At 33.6% G+C, this 24,000-nt stretch overlaps 1 protein-coding gene and 1 long non-coding RNA gene across 8 annotated transcripts in view; one reads left to right on the top strand and one right to left on the bottom strand.

The window, feature by feature from the left end:
* LOC112127651 overlaps positions 1–10,226 on the bottom strand; it is a 52,861-nt gene extending 42,635 nt beyond the window's left edge. The window contains exons 1-2 of the long non-coding RNA XR_002910670.1: positions 9,955–10,226; positions 9,814–9,856 (exon numbers count right to left, since the gene is read on the bottom strand). This is a non-coding gene — a long non-coding RNA (uncharacterized LOC112127651). The remainder of the gene's footprint in view (positions 1–9,813; positions 9,857–9,954) is intronic.
* LOC106673731 (protein phosphatase 1 regulatory subunit 12A) overlaps positions 1–24,000 on the top strand; it is an 86,843-nt gene that overhangs the window by 46,052 nt on the left and 16,791 nt on the right. For 2 of the 7 annotated variants that reach the window (XM_014405937.2, XM_014405936.2), the window contains exons 2-19: positions 10,233–10,363; positions 10,693–10,811; positions 11,222–11,381; positions 11,444–11,588; positions 11,653–11,774; positions 11,834–11,985; positions 12,299–12,400; positions 15,336–15,415; positions 15,489–15,615; positions 18,182–18,296; positions 18,642–18,755; positions 19,298–19,426; positions 19,653–19,736; positions 21,221–21,407; positions 21,776–21,925; positions 22,809–22,944; positions 23,007–23,113; positions 23,178–23,261. In XM_014405937.2, the coding sequence (XP_014261423.1) occupies positions 10,233–10,363; positions 10,693–10,811; positions 11,222–11,381; positions 11,444–11,588; positions 11,653–11,774; positions 11,834–11,985; positions 12,299–12,400; positions 15,336–15,415; positions 15,489–15,615; positions 18,182–18,296; positions 18,642–18,755; positions 19,298–19,426; positions 19,653–19,736; positions 21,221–21,407; positions 21,776–21,925; positions 22,809–22,944; positions 23,007–23,113; positions 23,178–23,261 (2,244 nt within the window). The remainder of the gene's footprint in view (positions 1–10,232; positions 10,364–10,692; positions 10,812–11,221; positions 11,382–11,443; positions 11,589–11,652; positions 11,775–11,833; positions 11,986–12,298; positions 12,401–15,335; positions 15,416–15,488; positions 15,616–18,181; positions 18,297–18,641; positions 18,756–19,297; positions 19,427–19,652; positions 19,737–21,220; positions 21,408–21,775; positions 21,926–22,808; positions 22,945–23,006; positions 23,114–23,177; positions 23,262–24,000) is intronic. The other 5 variants (XM_014405941.2, XM_014405939.2, XM_014405940.2 and 2 more) reach the window with 5 other exon arrangements.

The raw sequence follows: 24,000 nt of genomic DNA, 5'->3' as shown, positions 1-24,000 counted from the left end.
ATTGAAAGATTTTTTTAATTGAAAACCAAGGTTGCTGAATTTAAGCATAATCGCGCTCCTATCCACACAGTCAAAGGCAGCCTTAAGATCTACGAAAAAGCCTTATACTTTCTTATTTTTATTATTATTATTATTATCCTGTATCTTCCTTACCTAGTCTGAGATCTTTTGCAGTGACTGTATTATGTTAGGTCTATGCTGTTTATACCGTTGTACATATTTTCTTGCTTAAATTGTGTTATATGGGACTTCTTTACTATCAAATATTGTTGTTTCTCTCAAATATCCTTTTTCCATGTAGACCTTTAAAAAAAAAAAAAAATGCCTTTTTCTGTGTACTGATGCGATGATTTGTGTATTTGAAATCAGCACATTTTAAATTAGTGTATAATGATGATGTGATTATTTATGTCTTCGCCTTGTGATAATTGCATTATATGAGGCTTCATTCATTGAAGCTATTGATCATAAAAGTGACGTCTTGACTAAATTTACCGTTGTCCGTCCTCTATCGCCCTATAACATTGTTTATAATTAATTGAGTATCGTTTATAAAGGTTACGGTCTTTCTGGCTCTAATGATGAAGTCATGAATGGTTTTCGTCAATTATTCGTAGTCCAATTATTCCGATTGGAATAATAGGCTCGGGATCAATTGTTTCATTTGTAATTGACCAAATTAACGGACGCGAAGGTATGCCGGAAGGACCGAGGCGTTGCGAGTTCCCACCGGAGGCTTTGTCTTCCCTCCGTGTTACTTGCGGTTATAATGAACTTCGCAAGTTAGCGGTGTCTCTGAAAAAGAAATCGCACTGCGAAGCGGTAGTCCCCCCTTTAGGACGAGGGCCGTTTCATTCCGGTTGGCAGGTACGGTTTGAGGTCACGGGGACATTATTAATACGACGATTTTTCCTTTTTTTTCCATTTTCCCCTTTTTAAAATCGAACGTCGTCGTGGGTGCGGTTGTGTGCATCACGCACGCCGAGGTGTATTTGCGGTGTTTGACCGTTTCGATATTCATGCGAGCCAAGAGGAAAATCCATTTGCGTCAACTATGCCGACACGATTATGCTAAATATGCAATTGTTCCGAACTTATTTTCAATTTGGCACCGTTCCTACGTCAAAGGTTTATAAACGACGGGCTACAGCATTTGCATCGTTCCCTTAGCCTTATTTTTCGACCCGGTGGCAATATCGTCCTTGTACCAAATTGTTTAAAGGTGCAAAAAACATTGTCGACTTGGGATTCGACCAAGAGTAGCACGGCCGAAAAGGAACTGCTTAAAATTGTTCAACATTCTTCTACCTTTAATAAGTCTCATCAATCAGTCGGCAAGATTGATTCCTCCTGTTCTCAGGAAATTTTTCCCTCTAACCTGTTAAAAAAGCTACAAAAACATTCGGTGATAACTTTTAACCTAGGTCGTCCTAGGTGTCGAGGCTAGAAGTTCTCGGTTCGAATCTCGTCAGGTGGTTTTATAATGGATATATTATGAAAAATGTATTGCCATCTGGTTTTGACCTCTCGTCTATAACACACTCATCTGGTAGTTTGACGTTAAGCCCCCTGTAAAAAAGGAATTCAAATTTGTAACCTAGAAGTAAAGTACTTTTACATTTGATAACTTTAAAACATATATTTTTTAAATTAAAACATTTAATTTATTAACTAATCAAATGAAACGATCTAGTAATTGATTTTTTTATTAATAAAAATAAAAGTACAGGTAATTTACAAAACTGTACCAGTAATAAAGAAATTTTTATACTGACATAATGTTGGTTTTGTTTAATTGCCAATCTTGGTTTTATATAATTGTCTTACGAGAAATATGTATATAAAAAAATAGTCACAATTTAATAGTTCAATTGGATCAGACGTCGTATTTCCCTTTGAGACCTGGGTGGTGGTGGATCTTGCCTTCCATCCTTTTTTTTTTTTTTTTTGTCGTCCTCCTATGTGACTTCTGGCGTCCGTTGACGAAGCACCAGTCAACACTGACGACCTAGGATCTCCATACCGTCGAGAGCTTACTTCGCAACCAAAGCTTCACCGTATTTGCTCTACTCGACAAGGGCATAGCCTTTGACCGTCCTTCCGTCCAGGTTCAAGTGGATGGTCTTGATCTCGCCGTACTCAGAGAGCTTCTCGTGCATGTCCTCTTCCTGGATCTCCTCGTGAAGGGATATTATGAAGAGGATCCAGCCTTGGACCTCTGAGGCCCGGGTTGGTCGTCGTCCCGTTCCAAGGATTCGAGGTTCCTCTAGTCCTTGGTGAAACCCCAGCCTTTCCTCCGTTTGTTCGCCTTTTCCTTCAGCATCGCGATGTTGAGCACTCCTTCATCAACCGTCTCCTCTTCCATTTCAACTTCAACACCGAACTCCTCCGGAGTGTCGATGTCATGCACGTCTGCCATCTCTTTTGAACTGCTTTTTTCACTTTACAACAAGGAACAAGAAACAAGAGAAACCAGTTTTGCTTACCGAATCAAACGATCTATTAATTTTACAACGGATAATTGAGTAATAAATAAACTTTGGTCCACTGTCCACTGTCACAGTTTATCTAGTTGAGTTCACCTCGTAACTTTTTTTTTTAACGGAACTACTTCAAATTGCTTTGTCCTCTTCAGTCATCTTACGATGTGATGACTAAGTAGCAGCCGCTGGCCTCGGTTGTCGGGTGGGTTTGAAGACGTAGATGGTGCTTATAAGCATAATGTTATGATCTCAGTGTCGATGTGCGGGTTGTTCAGATCCCTGAGTATATCGCTATTGCATACCAAGGATCATCTAGCAAATTTTATAGAATTTTGTTTTAGAAACGTTGTGTTATGATTGTATTGCTTGTTTCATCACACCCCAAAGTTGTTTACCATTCATCCCTATAGGTTTTAATGTGTGATTACAAATCATTATTTTATGTTGTACTGATAACCGGGAATTTCTTACCAACAGCCAATAAAGTTGACGGTATTTGAAATCAAGTTCCTTACTTTTCTTTTTGATATTTGCTTTCCAAATTAATTTTTTATCTAATGTCATACCAGATATTTAACTGAATTCTGGGATGGAATTGCTTTACCATTGAAGACGATTGGTTTGTCTATTAATTTTCTATCTGTAAAAATTTACATTGTACGGATTTCTGGTCGTTTATTTTGACATTCCAAGTATCTGTCCAGTCCTGGATGACAGCTGACGGTTGTTTTCCAACAACGGTAGGCCACATGTATGCAGCAAGTATAGCACTCCTAGGATGCTACCTTGTGTTACCTTGATTTCAATAAACCAGAGGATTGGTCTTGTTGTTTAACTTGAAACAGTCTTCCGAATGGTAGAAGGTCAAAAGTTCATAACATGGTTTTGGGAGTATTGAAAAAATTGAAGAGGATTTGGTTCTAACTGATTATTTAAATGTCATATCAAAGTAATTAATTAGTCTATAAATTTGTTACTGGATAAATTGTTGATAATTGGGTGATTATCTTCAGAAATGAGCATGTGTTCTCTGTCAGTTCATTGGCTCTTTGTCTTTTCTTCTGTATTCAAACTAATTATTTTTCGTAGTTGCGATGTGCCTATGAAACTTTGGGTCCGTCTGTGCTCGCGGGTTTTCTTAGCCGTGAAGAGCGTTCGCAATCATGGCCAATCTGCGTGTTTTTTTAAATTAAAGAAAGTTTTGTTGATAAACGTATACACGACGAATGAGGATAAGACACCCAATCAATATTTTATACTCTCTCCAGGAAAGTGCACAAAAGGGCAAGACAAAATTGACATTGAAGGTCATGGCTGCAATTGTGCAATCATTAACAGCCAATATGTCACTATTTAACTTAACAATATTCCATAAACTGATATTTATTTACTTTTTGAAAGGTAGATTATCATACAAAATATTTAAGAACAGTCACATCAGGAATACGTAAGTATTGATTCCTCAGGGCTTTGCCAAGAATAACAATGCCATCATAATTTCTATAGATTTTTGATATAAATCTTTTTGACCTAAGGCAATCTTTTAATTGTTTTTATAGCTGGCAATTTAGCTTTGATCTTGAGTCACTTTGATATTTATGAAGAGGATCGAAAGTAGTCTAATTAAAGACGTTTGAGAAAGGACCCAGGGTCTGGGTCAAGTGGAAATCCTCGCCTTCCTACACGATCTATTGTTTGACTTGGTGACTTGGCTCTCATGCGTTGGTCATTACAGAGAATTTCAAAAAAATTGGCTAAACACTACGGTTACAGATTAAAACGAAAAAACAACCCTTGGCTTCGGTCTCATGCCCGAGGCGGAAGCCCAACATAATTTAAGAGACAGACTATATAATGCCACATTGTTTTTAGTTTTTCCTTTGCCCAGGTGTTCTTTTCCCAGGAAACTAGCTCGTTTTCACGAATTATACAATATAGCTATTACTACATAGATTCTTCCTCATTTTTATAGTCTGTTTTAGTTTTCTATGCTTACACTCTTAGTGGAAGCAAAAAAAAACGTTTATTTTGTCCTTTATAGCATTTTACCTTTTTTTTAAGATTTAAGATAAAAATGAGCGTCCCAGTATAAAGTGAATTATGGATTTTGGGACAGATAAGAGAGGAATATATCAACCCACAGGATTTACTATCGTATTTCAATAGAGGCCCGACTTCCTTAAAAAGAGCGCGCACATGGCATCCTGGCTCGCCTATTCTCGCTGTTTCCTTCTGTTTTGGGCGGGCATCGATCATCACGCGACATCCGATAACCGGGAACGCACAGCGAGGGTAGGCGGACCAGAAAGATCGGAACAAACTCAAGAATTATCGCTTCGTATACCTGATTTGCGCCACTCTTTTGTTAAGGTCAATCCGGTTCTTTAACCAATCTTTTGTCGTTTTATTTTGTAATTTGATCGTTAAAATGTTGATAACGATAAAAATGTTGATTATTAAAAAAAAAGGTATAAAACTAGGATTTCATGGGCCATGGTCAAAGGACATGCTTCTGCATTGCTTCTTCGTCCTTCATCGACTACCAGTCATTGAAACACGTTCTTCATAGTAACTGACAATATTTTAATTTAAATAGTCAGTTATAAAATAAAATAAAATAAACGGGTTAAAAATCTATATAAAGGATGTATTGTTTTCACTGCAGAAGGTATAAGATTAACACAGAAATAGTATTTAGACCTAAGTATTAATGGCATCAATAGTTTGATACTTTTTAAGAAGATAGTTCCTACTCACAGTAAGTTGTTTTGCAACGATCCGGATTTCGAGCCTTTTAGCTCATCATCAGGTTGAAGGACTTCTACAACCACGTCTCTCGACATGAATTGCCAAAGTGAACCCGCTGATACCTCCTTAACGCGACGTTCCAATTAGCAGCTGATTTTTTTACCAGCGCTCAATTTGAACGTGCGGAACGCGGAAANTAAAAGGCTCGAAATCCGGATCGTTCCAAAACAACTTACTGTGAGTAGGAACTATCTTTTTAAAAAGGATTGAACACCACACTCACTCCATCATTTATCATTTGTATCAATAGTTTGATATTTCAACGACTGGTAGTCGATGAAGGACACGAAGCAGCAATGCAGAAGCAAGTCCCTGACCATGACCCATGAAATCCTGTTTTATACCTTTTCTTTAACGATCAACATTTTAACATTCAAATTACAAAATAAAACGATAATAGATTAAAGAACGAGATTGGCTTTGGCTAAGGAGTGACAAAAATCACCTATACGAAGCAATAATTCTTCAGTTTGTTCCTCTGATTTTTTTTCTTTCTTTTTTGAAACATTCTCCAAAGCCGGTAAAGAAGACAAAAGCGAAGTTACACTTCCTCATAGGTAGGATTAGAGGGCACAATGAGACGTGAGGTGAATAATCTCTTGGTTCATTTTCTCTTTTTGGTGGCCCAGTGTGTAGATTACGTCGGGGATTCATTGATTTCTACTTTGTATCGCTTTGTGATAAATCCTTTTCCTATTCTGATTATCTTAATCGTTATTTTCTCACCAAAGTTTAAATAAAGATAATTTATTAAAATAAATATAAAGATAATTTAATTTTGCCTCTTCATCCCCTCTTTCACTCTTGATCACTTTATATCTTCAACTCTCACTCACTCTCTCTCACTNCCTCTTTCACTCTCTTCTTTTCTCTCATTTTCTCCTTGCTTTCTTCTAGTTTCCTCATTTCTCACTCTTTTTCACTTTCTCTTTCCCCTTCTCTCTCCCTCTCCCTCTCCCTCATCCTCTCTCCTTCTTTTTCACCCCTTCTTCTCTCTACCTTGTGTGGTCATTATTTAATTAAATCTACATACTACAGTTTTCTCTCTTCCCTCTTTTTCCTGCTCTCTCTCTCTCTCTTTCTTTCTTTCTTCCTTCTTTCCTTCCTCTCTTTCTCCTCTTTCGTCTCTTTCACTCTCTCTTTTTCTCTTTCTCCTTCTCTCTCTCTCTTTCTCCTCTTTCTTCTCTCTTTCTTGGTAGTCATTAATTCACTAAACCAATCATAGTACAACTCTCTCTCCTCTTTCTCCTTCTCTTCTCTTTCACTCTCTCTTTTTCTCTTTCTCCCCCTCTCTCTCTCTTTCTTTTTCTCTCTTTCTCTCTCTCCCTCCCAATCTCTATTTCTATCCTAAATTACTCAACCCCCTCTCTCACACTCTATATCTCCCATTTCTTCGTATTTTTGCCCCATGTTGTGAGTTGCTATAGACTTGGGGCTAAAGGCGTCCGTCTCGGCAATAACGCTCTCAGCAGAAAATATCTTTTAATTACTTACATCATCGGGCTATGATTCTCCCGTGTTGCTTGTACATTATCTAGCGCATAGATCATAATATACTAGAAACTTATAGAACATCTACATTCGTCTCTTTTTTTTTTATTACCGACCAGTATTTCTTACAATTTTATGTTACCAAGGCCCTTGAAATAAAGGCAGCGCGATTCTTCAGCTTCCGTCATAGTCCTTTAAAATTCTTAAAATTAAATCTTTACAAAAAAAAATTATTGTTAAAAATATTTGATAGGCATCTGTTAATAAAAAATAACTTGAATTTCTCACTTTTTCGTCTTTTGACGATAATCGCCTGTTTAAAATGACAATTTATGGTTTCATTTGATCTTTTAGCTTATAGATGGGGCATATAAGACATATAATCCATTTCTGAGAAATATCTTGGCAGATTAACAAACTAGACAAATAAATCTCCGGGCACAAAATTTGTCTAAAATTTTCGTAACTGATTTATTCAGAATTCCCTCCTCGTTAATATTTGTATTTTACTGCTGTTATTTAGTCTATCGGTGATATTTTAGTTCGTTATCGTTCCTTGACGAAATGTGAAGTAAATATTTCGTTGATTGAAGCTTATAAATCGTAAAAGAAGCGTTGCGTTTATTTGCTAATTGCTTCTAAAGTCTTGATTTCAGCAAAATCGGCAATCCAGTGTCAATGACTTTTAAGAAACCAGTCCTCAATGATAATTAAACTATGCCATTTCTTAGAAAGGGGGGTCCGCGACAGGCAATATTTCGGCCAACTTGCATCCATCAGAGAAGAAAGTGATGTCCCTTTTACTCTTTAAAGGTTTCCTTTAACCTTTTCCAAGAAATTGCATTTGTCTGTTGCAGTTCTTCCTAATATGTTGCTGGTTTTTAACACAATTTTTTCTGTTGTCTTTGTATGAAAACGCCAAAAGTTTTATCCTTCAGCAAGATGTAACTTCTATGCTGTATTTCATGATGCACAACTGTCCCTCTTCTATCTTTTCATATTTAAACTATACAGAAAAAAAGTTAACCAATTTTTATTTTATACCATCTCAAACTGCAGTCAGTCCAGAACAGAAAAATTTCGAATATTCCAATAACCTTGAGCACCCAGCAATATCATACTAAGTTTTCTGATTTGTCGTTATTGTTAGTTGAAATTAGCTGTTGATAATAGTCATAAATATAATTTTTCAAATTTGATAAAGGTAATTGTTTATTTCCTAAGTGGCTTGGCTCAACTTATCGGAAAGTTTTCATTATTAGTTATGGCTATGGCTTATCTCCCATCAGTAAATAAGTTTTGTAACCCAATCGGTATAAGAAAGATTAAACGTCAGATGTACACAAAGCAGATCAAGTTCAGATTTGGCCTATTTGTATGTTTAAAATCCATGCAATAACGGTTTGCTTATTTAATTTGACTAATTCAATAATAGTTTCCTGTAACTTTATTCTTATAGAGTTATTTTTATAAAATTGTTTTATATTATCAAAAATCATCAGCAAACTGTTGATTAATTCATTATAGAATCTGTTCACTATAGAAATATTCAAATATTTAAAATTCTTAAAATTATTGTATTTGTCTGGATAATTGGATGGAACTATTTGTGGATGAACTTGTGATTTGGGCTACCCCATTAGATTTAGATTTGTATTTATGTAAACCCAAATCTTCGTGTACAGAGTTTAGCATCGATTCCACTGCAATTCCAGCTTTTGTAGTTTATAATAAAGGTCTTTCAGTATACAAGAATCACCCCAACTTTGGTGTTGGGAGACCAGACCACCTCGGTCTTGCCTGTCCAGCCACCAAGGTTGGGTTCCGAGTGCTGTCAACAGCTAGGTCAATTCAGCTCCAAATGCAGTTCATAGATCTAAACACATTCGCACTCTAACTCATTCTTAAAGCATTCTTTCTAATTTACATACCATTCACTCAGAGTTGATGTCTCTCATTTACACGTTTACATATAACTAACCGAATTGAAGGTCGTTGGGATACTCAGTATTTCGCCATCAGCCCTCTTACACTGCTCATTCACGCTAATAAATACACTCAGTCTCAGTATTCACATTAGGTACACAAATTTATCAGTACTATACATAATTACAATAATTAATTGTCCTTTTTATCTAAGATGGTTGAGAGGAAAAACTGAGTGCTACGAACGGGATTGGAACCCATGACCACTAGAGCTGTCATGACTTTTAATTAATTAATATGGTCAATTCTGACAGCTAAACATATGGACTGCATATAATGAAACAATGCTGTTTTCTCTAAAAATCAGACAGGGAACCAGATGCTTGCTCCCATGCTTAAGCACAACTTTGATATTGTGTTGGATTCCTACCCGCTCCCTGTATTGAGCCAAGGAATGACACAGTTCAATTACGGACACATTGAGCAACCTCTCTTTGCTGCCGGACACATACTCATTAGAGATTTCTACAGTTTTGTCACAGTTCCAAAATATTATCTATTAAGGAGTCCACAGTATATGTTTTTTTTTTATGCACAGTATACATTTTTTCTGTTATGAATTTCAGCTTCCTTAATTTTAATCCTTTAATTCCTGTTTAATCCAAAATATCTTTCTTTGTAAATCCTAAAAGGATATTTTTAAATTAGTTGGGGCTAGTCAAAGATCTCAAAAAAATCTATTTTATCATTTATATAACTACCCCACATAAGTATTTAGTGCCCTACAATGGTGTGTGGTTCAGTTACCGTGCTGTGTGATCGTCGATTTGGTTTTTTTTATCACATTATTATTTTCAGTGGATAAATTTTTCTTGTTCTTGGCTTTATTCATCAAACCAATTATACAAATAATCCTATGGAACCTTGGATCATTCTTCCACTGAATAAATTATTACGTTCTTTGCGTGGATCCCCTTCACACGAAGCAACTTGTTTCACTCACGAGTGCAAAATAAAAATAATAATAGAAGGTTTGGATGTTAGGGCGTGAAATGACCTTAGCCGTTAAAACGCCCTTAAAAATTAATAATAATAATAAAAATACCTGTGTTCGAACAAATTAATCGCACAAAGACAATAATCTGGAACTGACCAAAATAAATTATAACAATAACCTTCTAACAAATAAATTCAGTTTAAAAATTAAAATAAAAATAAGTGATCTGTGACATACACAACTCCTTACCATTTACAAAAAAGAGCAGATGGTTTCAACAACTTGAAAAAGAGTCCTTCCTCGTCCTTTTCTGTCTCAGCTCGCACTGCCGAACCTGTGGTTGGAGATTAGCTTATCCTTTGAGATAATCCTTGTTGTTGAAAATATTGTTATAAAATAAACAACATCAAATTGTCAAATAACTGACTAGAAATTTTCATCCTAGTTCACGTCAAATTTGCGTTTGACACAAAGCAACAATCAGTTCGTTTGACTTAAAGTAATTTATTTATTTTTTTCTGTTTTAGGCTTGTATCGACGATAACTTAGACCTGGTTGAGTTCCTAGTAGAAAATGGGGCAGATGTTAATAAGGGCGATAATGAAGGTTGGACGCCCCTTCATGCGACAGCTTCCTGCGGATTTCTTAGTATAGCAAAGTCAGTATATTTTTAATATATTTGAACAAGAAAATAATCCTAATTTAAGTACAATACCTTTTAAATTTATCATGGAAAAGTAATTAAAATTATAATAATAAAATTAAAGGGTTGGAAAATAGTGGGTTCAAAAATTATTTACTGTGTGTTGTTAAGTACTTGGCAATTTGTTACATATTTCCTTCAAAGTTAGTACCTCTTTGCATTGGAACCTCATTATATATTATAACTTACCTAAACAATAATATATATAAGTTGTAAAATGCCAAAAAGAACATTTTTTCCTATTTTCTTTGTTATTAAACTGACCAACTTTGGGTAAATTGAAGGTACCTGATTGAGAACGGGGCGAATGTTGCTGCAGTCAACAATGACGGCGAACTTCCGATGGATGTCGCCGAATCGGACGCGATGGAAGACATGCTCCAGCAACAAATCGAAGAAAGAGGTGACCTGACATATTCTTTACATTTATTACTATTCAGAAATAGTAATCTATTCTTAGCCCTCGCCTCTTGTCTGTACCTACTCATGCTTCACACACCTTTAAAACTACCTCTCTAATTACAGTACAGAAATAAATTGATATAACATTAACTTAATAGTAAATAAAATGTTAATTAGGTAAAAAAAACTTTGAGAGGTAACAATTGAAGAAAAAACATCTCTTAATTTTAGTCATTAAACTAGATTAGTCTCTTCCTTATTAAGTAGTTGAAGGTTCTAGATAATTATTCAAGCGTTTAACTTGAATGATACATTACTCAACCTATTTAATTCTAGTTTTTGTTTGTTGTCCTAAGTCATGCCCTAGTTGCTGCAGCAATGTTTTTCTTATTACAAATTGCCTACTATTAGGAATTGATGCCGAAAGTGCTAGAACTGAGGAAGAAAGGTTGATGATGACTGATGCCAAAAATTGGCTGAGCAGTGGCTACATCCAAGATAAAACTCACCCAAAAACCGGAGCAACTGCCCTTCATGTCGCAGCCGCTAAGGGTTACTTAAAAGTTATGGAGTAAGTGTAATTTTTCTAACCATTGCGAATATTTATTTATTTTTTATTTTTTTTTTTTTAAGCATTCTCATAAAAGCGGGTGCAGATATAGATGCAAAGGATCTTGACGGTTGGACACCCCTTCACGCCGCTTCACACTGGGGGCAGAGGGAAGCTTGTGAAATCTTAGTAGAAAATTTTTGTGACATGAACATCAAAAATTGTGTTGTACGTGTTAAAAGTCTCATTTCAAAAAAGCCAGTGTGTAACAAAAAAAATCCAATAATTTCAGGGACAAACTCCTTTTGATGTTGCTGATAATGACGTAGTCAAAGTATTAGAGGACCTTAGGAAAAAGCAAGCATCTCTGCCTAAAGAAAATATTATAAATAGGAGGAAAAATATACAAAGAAAGTAAGTTGAAAGCGTTTTTTAAAAATTAAAACATTTTTTACATTGACTTTTTTTTTCAGACCTCCTCAACCACCAGAAGAGAACATTATCACAGGGATAGAAAACAAAAAAGAGACAAAGTTGGTAGAGCCTGTTAAACCTAAAGTTCCTGAAGTCCAGCAGGTTGAACTTAAAATACAGCCTGAACCGACACACAACCAAAGTAACATTGGTCAGTACAAAACTTCATTGATTAATCTTATGCATCAATTTTCTCTCAAATTGGGGTTATGTTTTCATTTAACAATTTTAACTATAATATTTATAGTAAGGATATTCATATAAAAATAAGTGCTATTTAAATTCTAATTGGTTTGATGTGTAAAGATCACACATGAAATTTTTTTTATGAGTATCCCACTTCAAATAAATTATTGATTATGTTTTAAAATCCCCATAACTCCTGTGGTTTTATTTTAACTCAATAACTTATTACGTAGATTAACGTATTTATTTTGCGTTAAAATGATGACTGTTTCATGCAGATACGGATGATGACATTGACTCACTCAGTACTGAAACATCGGATACGGCGAGTTCCGATGTTTCAGGAGAAAGTGAAGTCAGTGATGAGGAAAAAGACTTAGGTGAGAATCAAACTCCATAATGTGCATTGCCTGCACCCTTGCTCAAGCCTGCTTACAGAAAAAAAAATGAAAAGCATCGCTTTTAAATTTTATGGGTTGTAAACATCGACTTTTAAAATTAGCAAACAATATTTGTGAATCATGAATCTCATTTCACTTTGTTTTTGTTTTTAAGTGGGTAATCGTTTTGGGGCCTTGTTTTCCACTTTTGCATGGATAGGATAATAGTATGGGACAAATCAGTCACATTGCATTTCTTTCTAATTAAATTTTAATTAGCTCATTTTATTTCTTTTAATAATCTCTAGGTAAAAGAGGAAAATTTGAAGAATGAACACCGTATTTATTTGCCCTTTATTTTCTCCCTGGTCTTTAAGAGATGAAACAAAGAAACAAAAAAATGTACATTGACCATTGTCAGATGGCTTTCACTCATCTTTCCATATTTGTATTTGTTCTTTTACCGTGTATTTCTTTAAATTAAGGCATGAAAGGCTCAGCAGTCAATATGTTTTGTTCTTTCTAAAAATAATTTTTTTGCATGGGAATCAATAATTTATAGTTTAATTTTTTACATTATGACAGTTTATTAAAAAAAAGTCTATGGTTCAAATTCAATATTTTCTCGATATAATGGATATCAACCGTGGGATAGGGCCAATTTTGAAGAAAATAAAAACACCCAGTTCCTTCATTGAGCTTTCGACAAATATATCCCCTTCATCGGGACTTGGAAACTATTATTTATAATTCACAAGGCGAACAAATATGAGCATCTACTTACAATACAAAAATACTGAATTTGTGGGTTTATAGTGGAATGAGATTGACAGCCCGTCTATTTATATCACAATTACGAAATGGAACATAGACTTTTTTGAAATTGTCATGTAGGAAAATTATATTAAATTAAAATTTTAACAAGCCAATTTTAACAAAACATTTTTGGTGATTTTAAGTTGAAAAAGATTAGATACATAACCAAGCATTGGAGACTGAGTGGTTAGGGTGTCCAACTTGTTTTTGCCATGTTTGCAGTCCTGGGTTTAAATCCTGGCAGTGCCATTTTTTATTTATCCCAAGTGGTCCCTGGACTCTACGTCCTCTACTCAGAGGCCTAGGAGCCTAGAAATTTCATTGTACCTGCATTTCTGAGTTATTATATATCAGTTGGTTTGAGCTTTTATGTAGAATAAGAAACTAATTTGTAAGATTGTTTTCAATGAGATATATAAAAACCAAAAGACTTTCAGTAAAGTAGGCTAAAAAAAATTGTTTCTGGGAACAAAAGGATTTGTTTTAGGCATTCTGAAAAAACATTAAATACGAATTTTCATTGTAATCAAATAATAAATTGGCTGGATTCACCAGGGCCAATTTTTTTTTTCTCGCTGATGTCCGGTGTCCACTTAAAAATGTAAATTTCTCTCGATTTTATCCAAATTCAACATTATTACGATGTTGGGAAGCAGAATATTTTTTCTTTCAAGCTAATGTCTCTATGTTATGACATTACAAGTGAGAAAAATAAGTATAAATTAAAAAAAAAAAACTTTTTTTAAATGTCTATTCTAATTTATGTACAGCGCCATTTTTACCATTGTGTGTAGTCCATAATGTTCTAAACCCTTGTAAAATTTCCTTGGTTCATAGTTGTTTCAAAGTTACCATCATTTTTGTGATTTTTGTAAAAAAAAAAAAAATCATTCAGGTAAAAAATTTGGCAGAAGAAATTATTTTTTATTTTCAAAATGATTTATTTTCAAGGGTATTTGGGGCATACATATCAATGTTGTTTCTTGCTTAAAAAGTATTTTAACTTTTTTTTATCCTTTTCCATGTCATTAATTATGTACATATTTCAGTACCAGTAAACAACATAGTAACATTTGTTTTTTGCACCATTTTCATTTTAAGTATCCTGAAAAAGATGAAATACAAATTTTCATTGCAATTAAATTAAACAAATTAATTAATTAAATATTTTTGTTTGGCAAGATTGGACGATGTCCAGTAATTAAAAATGCATAACTATCGAAGTGGAGATTTTTTTCCCCCCCCGTGGCCGCTTCATCTCGAAAATAAAATAATCGGGCGCTGTTTTTCCACATTTAAAAAAAAAAAAAATAATAATTGATCCTTATCCCCTGTCCATTTTATTCTCATTCCAGGGTGGATCTTCCCTCACACCCACAAATTCTCCGCTCCACGATGATAGAAAAAAAAGTATTTTTTCTCCGGCCCCCTCAAGCCTCATCTGTCCTCAGCCAGCTGTACCTCCTTCGGTTCCCAAAGACCTCCCGTGCGTCTTAGACCTCTTTCCAGCCTCGCTAAACCTTGCCGAGGGCAGTGGACGAGCCACCACCACCACCAAATGGGGGGGGGGTACCCAGGGGTTTCCTAAGCCTTTCTTGTGCATTTAATACAGTTTAAGGCTTTGCGGAACCCCTTGTCAGCGATGTAGATAAAAACCATAGTATTACCTATGAAAAAGTCCACATCCCTTGGGGGTCCAAAAAAATTTTCTTCTCTTATTTTCCACTTGTAACAATGTCTAACATTTTTCAATTTAGTATCACCAAAAAGTTTCATTAAAACCAGTTCCATGATCGAAGTCTCTCAAATGTAATTAAACGTCTTTTGACTCGAGGGCCTCAAGTCTAATCGCATTGTACATAATTTAAATCAAGACCAATTTTTTAACAATCAAAACATTAAAAAATATTTTGAATGCATGAAAATCTTCAAAACCTCCCTGCATGATGTATTTTAAAATATTTGAAATTGCATGGCAATCTGTTTAATTGATATTTACTCCATTGGATATAATATGAATTAAAATTTCTTTGTAAAACTTATGAAACAATTTTTTTTTTAATTTTACTGCATTAAGATTTATTTAACTTCACCTTTCAAATTTTTCTTTGTTTTTTAGAAAAGAAAAATAAAGCGAATAAAGAAGATACACGGTTACCAGTCATGCCTGAGGTCAAACAAACAGTTCCTAATACCCCTGTAAGAAATTTGTGTAAATATAACACCATTAAAAAAGACTTTCTTGATACTAAAAAATTGTTACTTCTTTTAGGCCCCCACTACCCCACCAAAGCAGGTGACAACAAACGAGGGAGACGAAAGTGGCCTCACGTCTTGGAGGAGGTCTGGTTCCCTCAGAAGCAGGATCGCCGAAACGCCTAAGGCTAATCTGACTTTAAGTAAGTACATTTATCACCTAACATTGGCTTATTACCAAACAGAGGATTTATTCAATGAAACGATAAAACTGAAAATAACTATAACAACTTTATTATCGCCATTTTAGAATTACTGAAGCAACTTGAAACTTTTCTGTCCATGCGAACAACTTCAGGCACTCTAATCAACATGGAGTGCTTGAAGATGCCCGATTGGACTCTAATTATATCAAATTTCAGTGAGTACTACACTTTGTGAGGCAAACAATTTCATTTTGCATTGGACACATTTTTTATATAATTTTTTAATAACACTTTTATAATTTCAAAATACACTTTTGCAGTAGAATAAGGTGCTAATCGATAGTAGACTATGGCAAGAATGATAAGCGTAATCTTTATAAGCTTTTTAAATTTAATACAGGGGTGTGATAAAAGTCTTGTGTTTTTTATTTTTCCCTGCCTGAGGATTTATTGAAAGTAAAAATACCTTGGGTATTCCACAATTTCAATCGTATGAACCTATTGTCCCAGTTACTCATTCACTGATATCATTATATCTTAAAGTGAAAAACTTGAAAAATCTTGTAATTCATAATTAAATTTTTGCATGGCAAAAGGTTCAGGCCTGATGAACTCCATTTTGTCAACTGTTATGTTCTGACTTGATGATACAGGGAAAAATAGTTTCTAGTATATTTTCATCTTGCATTTCCCAGAAGTGGTCTAAAATCATCAATGATACTAAAATCATGAACTTTACCTGACTTTTTTTTTCTCCTTAACGCTTTGAATTTGGCCGAATCTGATTAACTCAGTATTGAATTGAATTTAATAAATATTTTGCAAACGTGGAGGGAAAACGCATTGGCTTTTTTTACATCCTAGTATTTAAAATATACAGAACAAATGCAAGACTCTAGACAAAAATACAAATTAGTACAAAATGTATCTATTTCAATGCACCTCAGGTTGTAATAATCCTTAGTGGCTCAGTTATTTTTATTTGTTACTGCTTTCAAAACTGGCAATTGCATGAGCAATCAAAACATGAGGTTCTTCAAGAAAAAAACAATATCCAAAAACTTCATAATTATTGTTTACATTGAACATGAAAATAAGGTACAATTATTTACATACTGAATGTTTTATAATAAATTTTATTTTGATTACTTGTAATATAAGTAAAATAGTAAATATTCCACTTGTGTTTTAAAGGAGATTAACATTAATAACTTTTGGGACTGTTTCAACAAGTCAGAATTATCGAAAATATTTTTAACTACTTGTAAATTATAATTAAATCAACTCTTTTGCCAGACATAGCAAAAGACATTGACATTGATTAGATAATTCACAGTAGATTCACTTGATAATGGATAGCTTCATGAACTATTTCACCAAGTGTTTTAAAGTTCTAAAATACATTCTTTAGGACAGAATTTGGAAGGAAAAAATGTCAAAACATGACATACAGCCAACAATTCTCATTACAGGTCGAATTAAACTTTAAATATTATATTTTTTCTCATTATTACTGCTGAAGGCTGAAATACAAGATTTTTTAGTGAAATTATAAATAGCGAATGAAAAGTTATTCTTTGCTCTAGATAATTTGTGTAGCTACAGGCTTCTGCTATATTATTTAAAAAAATATTTGCTAAATTTGTATAATATAATAATTCAATAAGCAACTTTAAAGAATTAGTTGTGGCTTATGTTGTTATTCCACAGGCAAAACATTCCACCCACATAAAATATTTTGAATACTAACTTTTGACTTTTATCAATTAAATAACTTAACTAAACAATTTGTGGATAATTAAACAAATGATTATTAATATTTTCTGTTTCTTTTGATGGACATCCTCTGTATATCTCAACATACTTTGTACCTGTCTGAAAAGTTGGCCCATTCTTTTTGGAGAATCCTCTCAACATTGAAAAAGATCCAAAGTGTCGTTTTATCCAAATACAGGACAGATTTTATAGAATTTATACAGGTAATTACCAAAAACAGTTAAATTGAGATTGTGGTTAATTCTGTCTGTCCGTGGGGCTGTGAATGATCATTTTGGTCTGTCCGGCCAACCCATTGAGGATAGGCTGACCAAGACGATCGGTAAACGCCAAATTTCAAAAATACAGTTCTCAAAAGAAATCCATTCTAAAGAAAACAAAATTGGCTATAATTAAAGTTATTTCTTCTTTTTCTGCTTTAATGCCTGTCTGAAGTTTTCCGTATGCTCTCTAGCAAACTAAACTTGGATCATAGACAATTATCATGCTGAGTGGAACAAACAAAAAAAAAAAAAAATGGGGAACAATCCAAGTCGGTGGAAGTTTTGCCTGGGTGTATGACACTGAGAATACGAGGGTAATATAATATTGCAAAACTACAAAATTTATTTTCCACCCTATTATATTTACAAAAAATTTTTCTCTATACTGCAGTTACAAGTTTTCAAATTTATACGATTTACCTATTTTTGAAATAATTGGTTTTGATATTGAAGTAGGGGAGCTTGTGCATCAATAAGATAGTACAATTTATATCGTTTAATTAATAATATCAAATTTTATTTAGAAATTGCTGAGAAGGAGAGCCCGGCCAAAGTAACTCAACCAGTTCTTCCTTCCAAGACTGAATCATCTCTTGAAGTCGGGCTTCGGAGGACTCAGAGTTTTGAAGGAGATGAAAAGTATGTTCATTTAAAAATATATTGCATTTTGTTTTGCCTGTATAACTTTTTCCTTAAAAAAGAAAAAATTACCACTGTACAGTTTTCTCTTCAGATTTAATTAAATTAACAGTTATTTTTAAAATAAAATTTAACAACATCAAATGCTCTTTTTTATAAACGAACTTTTATTTTTTTATTATTACAATTTTTTTTTAAATCATGCTATGTAAATATATGATCTTATTTTGTTTTTAAGAAAAGAAAATTCTCAGTTCATTATTTTGCTTTATTATATTTTTTTATTCCATCATATTGTTGCTTTGTGTTTGTGTGCACGTGTTAGTGTGTGTATTGCATGTAAAGGTTCTACCGGAGGTACCTGGAGTTAAGGGCAAAAATAAATGCTGGTAACTCATGTCCTACTCTACACGCAACGCCGATGAGGTCAGCATCGCTGAAGGAAAAACATTTCGCAAGGTAAGCTTGAAAACTGAAGCATTGTAGTGAGGTCTGCAAAGTTTGAGCCTCTAGCTTGTTCATATACGATCATGTCTGCCTTATTGGGATTTTTTCCCCATCAGACTAAATTCAAACACGTCTGATTGGTAAAGCGAACAATAATATACCAAGGATGGACAAAACTTTACGTTTAAAACGGATATGAACACTGATTTCATTGATTGCATTTTTATGTATTCTATTAATTTCAATTTTTTACTTTTTTTTTAAATCGATCAATTGATTTATATCTTTTTACACACGCATAAAGTTCATTCATCATAAATATATTTTTCTTAAAAATAAAATTTTACTTGTTCGATTTCTAATTGAAACACTTCTAATACATTATTGCTGTCGGACATTTTAACAAGAAAACAAGGTTTAACACTCTCTATGTCTTGGCGTCATCAAGGTGATGGTAGGATATTTTAAAGCATGCTCCTTTTCGCTTTGTCATTTTATACACACACCGTCATTACATAGAAACTTTCATTTCATTCTCATTTTAACACTTACAGGAGAAATCAGGCCAGGGAAGAGACGCGATTATCAGGTCTGGCTTCAGCATCGCCAAACACGACAGCAGGGACGACAGTAATCAATACAAGTCCTACAACGACCAGCCCGCAAAACAACCAAGTCCGAAGGTAACTATGAGAAAGAGCAAATGTTTACTTTCAAACCATTCCAGAAGATAAATTTCATGTGTAATCCTATCAAGCATGTTAGAATCTTCAGCACTCTTTTCTCCCTTTTATTATGAGAATCCGTTAAAACAAATTATGATTTAATTTTTTTTTTTTTTTTTGTAATTTAACTAACTGTGGGAAAAGTATTGAAGCGATATTTAAGTTCAGATGGACTGGTTTTCAGTTCGGCCCCTGTAACTCCTTCCACTCCCACTACTCCTGGAGGAAGTAAACTATCTCCTGCGAATATCTTCAAGAACTTCTTCAAGTGCGTAACTGATGTGCACGATGCCTTGGGTTTTTCTTCTTTTTCTCTTTTTATTTATTTTCTGGCATGAACTTTTTATTTCGTTTGAAAAAAAAAAAAAAATCACTGCTTTCTATCATAATATTTTTAATATTCCATTCTTACAATTGCACCTTTTGCTTAAACTAAAAAAATATTTAAAAAATTGTTTGGTTTTGTATTTTGTTTTTTCTTTTATTCTTCCATATTTAACGCTCTAGTTTATTTTTATTACATTTTTTCAAATAAATGTTTAGACTTTAGTAAAAATGATTTCTCAGGGAATTAAGTAATATTACAGAGTGTAGGATTAGGTTTTTTTTTTAAAGTTTTCCATATTAATGTTTAAATTCTAAAATAGATAATGCAATCTATCAAAACAAAATTAAAAAAAAAACTTTTATTATTTTTATCAAGTTATTCTTAATTATAGATAATTCTGTATAGTTCATTGAGTATGTAAAATTAAAAATGTTAATGTTTTTATCACATTTTTATTTTTAATAGCTGTATTAAATTCCATTTTTGTTGATTGTTAGTCTGAAAAGACTTTTTTCTATTAACATTGTTTTTCCCCATTTCAATTAATACAGTACAGTTGCCTTTATGCCTTCTGTGTGAAATTTTAAAACTTTTTTTAAAAATTTGTTAGACTGGCTTTCAGTCTCACTGTGTTACCCTCTCCCCATTGTTTTGCATTTGTTTACTTGCTAAGTGTATTATTTTCCCCCCCTTCCATCTGGAAGCTTGATATCGCATTCTTGCTTCTAGAAAAAGCATTGTGTCGCTTAAAACGGGAGGAAATAATGGCATTATGTCTACAAATCTAATCAGGATTTAATTGCAAAAATTTAAGCACACTTCTTCAATGAACTTGAATCTGTGAGGAGAATGGAGCTCAATACCTCCCCTTGGAGAACGAATAGCCCTGACCATCCTGAATAGTTTAAGACCCAATCACCCCCTCCCCATTCAGATCATTGTGTTAAGAGTATTGTCGAGTCTGATAAATGTTGGGCCTAAGCTCAGCACTTTCTGGACATCATCCTGGATCTCTAGATGGGATATTGTTAAGAAATGATCACCTTTTCTTTGCTGGCTGACTCCTCGACTAACAATCAACAAAAATTGTTTCTGTTAATCAACAATGTATCAGAGAAAAGTTACTGGTATTGATCTGAACATTAGTTCATAATTAATGTTAATTGTTTTTTAAAAGTTCCTTTTATTATCTTCCAGAATATTTTGATTTGTTTTGTACAATAAGTATTTTTGAAGGAGTGCACTTTTTTTTTTGCAAATTCAAGCCAACTAGTAAGGTTGATTTACAGCTAAAGCGTTTGCGCTTTTTTTTATTTTTTATTATTAATTATGTAATTTTAAGCGTTTTGTTTGTTATTTATGCATGGTGTTTATTTTCTGTTGATTTATTTATTTGTTTATTTTAAATCGGATTCTTTTTATAGATCGTTCGTTCCTCCTGTTCGAGATGAAGAGTCCGAGACTCAGAGGAAAGCGCATGCAAAGAGGGTTAGGGAGACTAGGAGGTCAACGCAGGGTGTGACATTAGAAGAAATAAAATCTGCCGAGCAGTTGGTTAAAAAGAAACAGCAGCAACAGATGCAACAGTCCAACCAGCTTAACAACTCGGAGGTAATTAAATAAACAATGTTATTATGTGATGTAATAAACAAAACAAAAAGTAGTCCTTGTATTTCCGTGTAGGTTAAATATTTAATTTTCATAAGTATGCTGCATCTTTACAAAATATTTGCTCAAGTAATGTTTAAAAGAGGGTTTTTTTTTGTTTTTTTTATCTAAAACAAACAGTTTTAAGACGGTTTTTATCTCTAGAACAATAAGTTGCCTCATTCACAAATAAGACATGAGTTGTTCATCTTGTTGGGAACAATTTAGGTAATTTGAATGTAGAGTATTTTTTCCTTAACCTATGTTAACGCCTCGTTTCGAGGTTCAACGTATAATTCTCTCCAAAAAGAAATATTGTCTGCTGTGTTCAGCCAGGTGATGAGGTAGTTGTCAATGTACACAGTACAGTACCCGCAATACCGGATTCCGTAGTAAACGCAACAAAAGGAGAAGAAGATAAGCCCTATTCGCTCGCAGAAAGAAGGCCCTCGTGGAGGCTCAAAGTTGACAATGGGAGCAAGGTGATTTGATAAAAAAAGTTCAAAATTGGTCTGCCGAAACTCTCAATCAGTTTATTAATTATTATATTATTTTGTTACACACTTTTATCATTAAACAATCACTTTAAATATGTGCTTCTTTTATCAATATAACATCTTTTTATGTATTTATACTTAACACTGCAAGATTTTATTGAAAAAATTGAGAGTTTTTAGTCTTTCCAATAGTACAATGACAGACAATGGCTCACTTTTATTTGCTTCTGTTTGCATCTTTTATTGTTGATCACCTTTCATTTGTTTATTCAGCACTTTTGTGACAGTTTTATTAAAACACTCAACAAATTCGCACAAAAAGAGTTCAGGTTTTTGTCTCTGTTTTGATTACAATTAATTGCACTATAATTGTATTTTTTTTTATTTGTAGAAGGTAAATGTGACAATGTGATATGTAAATGACCAAAGCTCGCCTAAACCTGTTTGATAATTGAATGAATCATCTGTACAGTCAGTTTGTTAGTCATTCCTGATTGTATTTGATGACCCTCAGTTCAGTTTGTTTTTTGTTGTATGCATGTTATTTATGTCTTATCTTCTTTATATTAATAGGCATCTTTTGTTAAGTACTAAGAAGAAATGAATTTTTACTCTAATTCTGTTAAGTGTTGGTAAATCATTTTTCTGTTTTTTGTGTGTGTGTTTGATATGCTTCTAAATATTTATCTGTTTTTGTTAAAGTACACAAAAATGGTAAGGGAATGATGCACTTGCATGTTTATTTTATTTATTTCTTTTCGCTATTTGTTTTTTATCTATAGCACATGTTCTTAAACCACACTTTTGCACATAAGCTTCATTTATTTATTTTAAAGATTGTATATAATAAAAATATTGCAATTTTTAGTTTATGCTGGAAGACGCGCGTAAAAATGAAAATTTGGGAGACGTGGTCGTGAGAAAGACCGCCGTCGTCACGCCTGTCACAGAAACAGGAGACACGACCGTTACATTACCCCTTAGGAAGAAAACCGACGATAAAGGTAAAATTTCAGCCTTTCAGCCTTAAATCGCAATGATACATCGGAAAATAAATCTTTTACAGAGTCTCAAGAAAATGACAGCCGTACTGCTCAAGCTACTCAAGCTGCGATCCAGAGGCGGAGGAGACCTAAAAGGAGATCGACAGGAGTCGTTCATGTCGACATGGATGTAAGCCTTGAAATTGATCTTTTCATTTGTCCTTTTATTACAGATTTTTTTTTTTTTTTTATAGGAAATTGATCCTGACCGACAAGGCGAAGGTGGAACTGGAGGGGGCGGTGATACCGATGATAGTCTAAGTCTTAATAATTCAGAGGTAAATCTTTTACAAAATTTTCTTATTTGCTGTTCCAAGACTTCACTCGAAACCATTCTATATCAATAATTATGTGATTTGATCACGGGCAAAGGAAAACTGCGAAACAAAGAACCAATTGGTCACTGTTATAATATTTTAAAATAACTATATATAAAAAAAATCATGGATAAGACGAATTTGAAAGAAAAAACAGTTTTTTCATCAAGCTTTTGATACCAAAAAGTAAATTTTAATATTAATTTGTAGTCAGGAAAAAAAACATTTTCTTTAATTATTGAGTCCCACTAATCTGAATGTCTCCTTAATCCAAACAATTTCAGTTGGCGAAGAATAAATTTGTTTATCGGCCAACACTGGTACTCAATATGAGGGATTAAGGGGCGAAGAGGTCTTGAGGCTGGAAGGACGCAGTTAGAAATGGTGGTAATGTGTAGGTAATGCTTAGGTTAGAACGGATGGAAAGCGTGGTATGGGATTTTGGAAGTGTGGTCGAATCAGTATAGTGGCAAAAAGAATCATTGCGAGTAGTGAGATTTACATAGTAAAAAGTTTAGATTTATGTGAGCACTTCTTACTGGAAGGATTGAATGTGCTGGATATTAAATGACCTGTTGGAATCTTCCACTCTGCCTTTTCTGGTGGTCTCTGTAAAATCTTGTACAAGTTTTTCATCTCAACCATTACCTTAGATAAAAAGTATAACTAATTAAAATAATATGGTCAATTATTTTCTACT

This window comes from Cimex lectularius, unplaced genomic scaffold (assembly GCF_000648675.2).
Source record: "Cimex lectularius strain Harlan isolate CLEC.00 unplaced genomic scaffold, Clec_2.1 scaffold12, whole genome shotgun sequence".
Classification (NCBI taxonomy): Eukaryota; Metazoa; Arthropoda; class Insecta; order Hemiptera; family Cimicidae; genus Cimex; species Cimex lectularius.
Note: the sequence above shows the minus strand (reverse complement) of the source record. Positions and strands in the feature narration are given on the sequence as shown.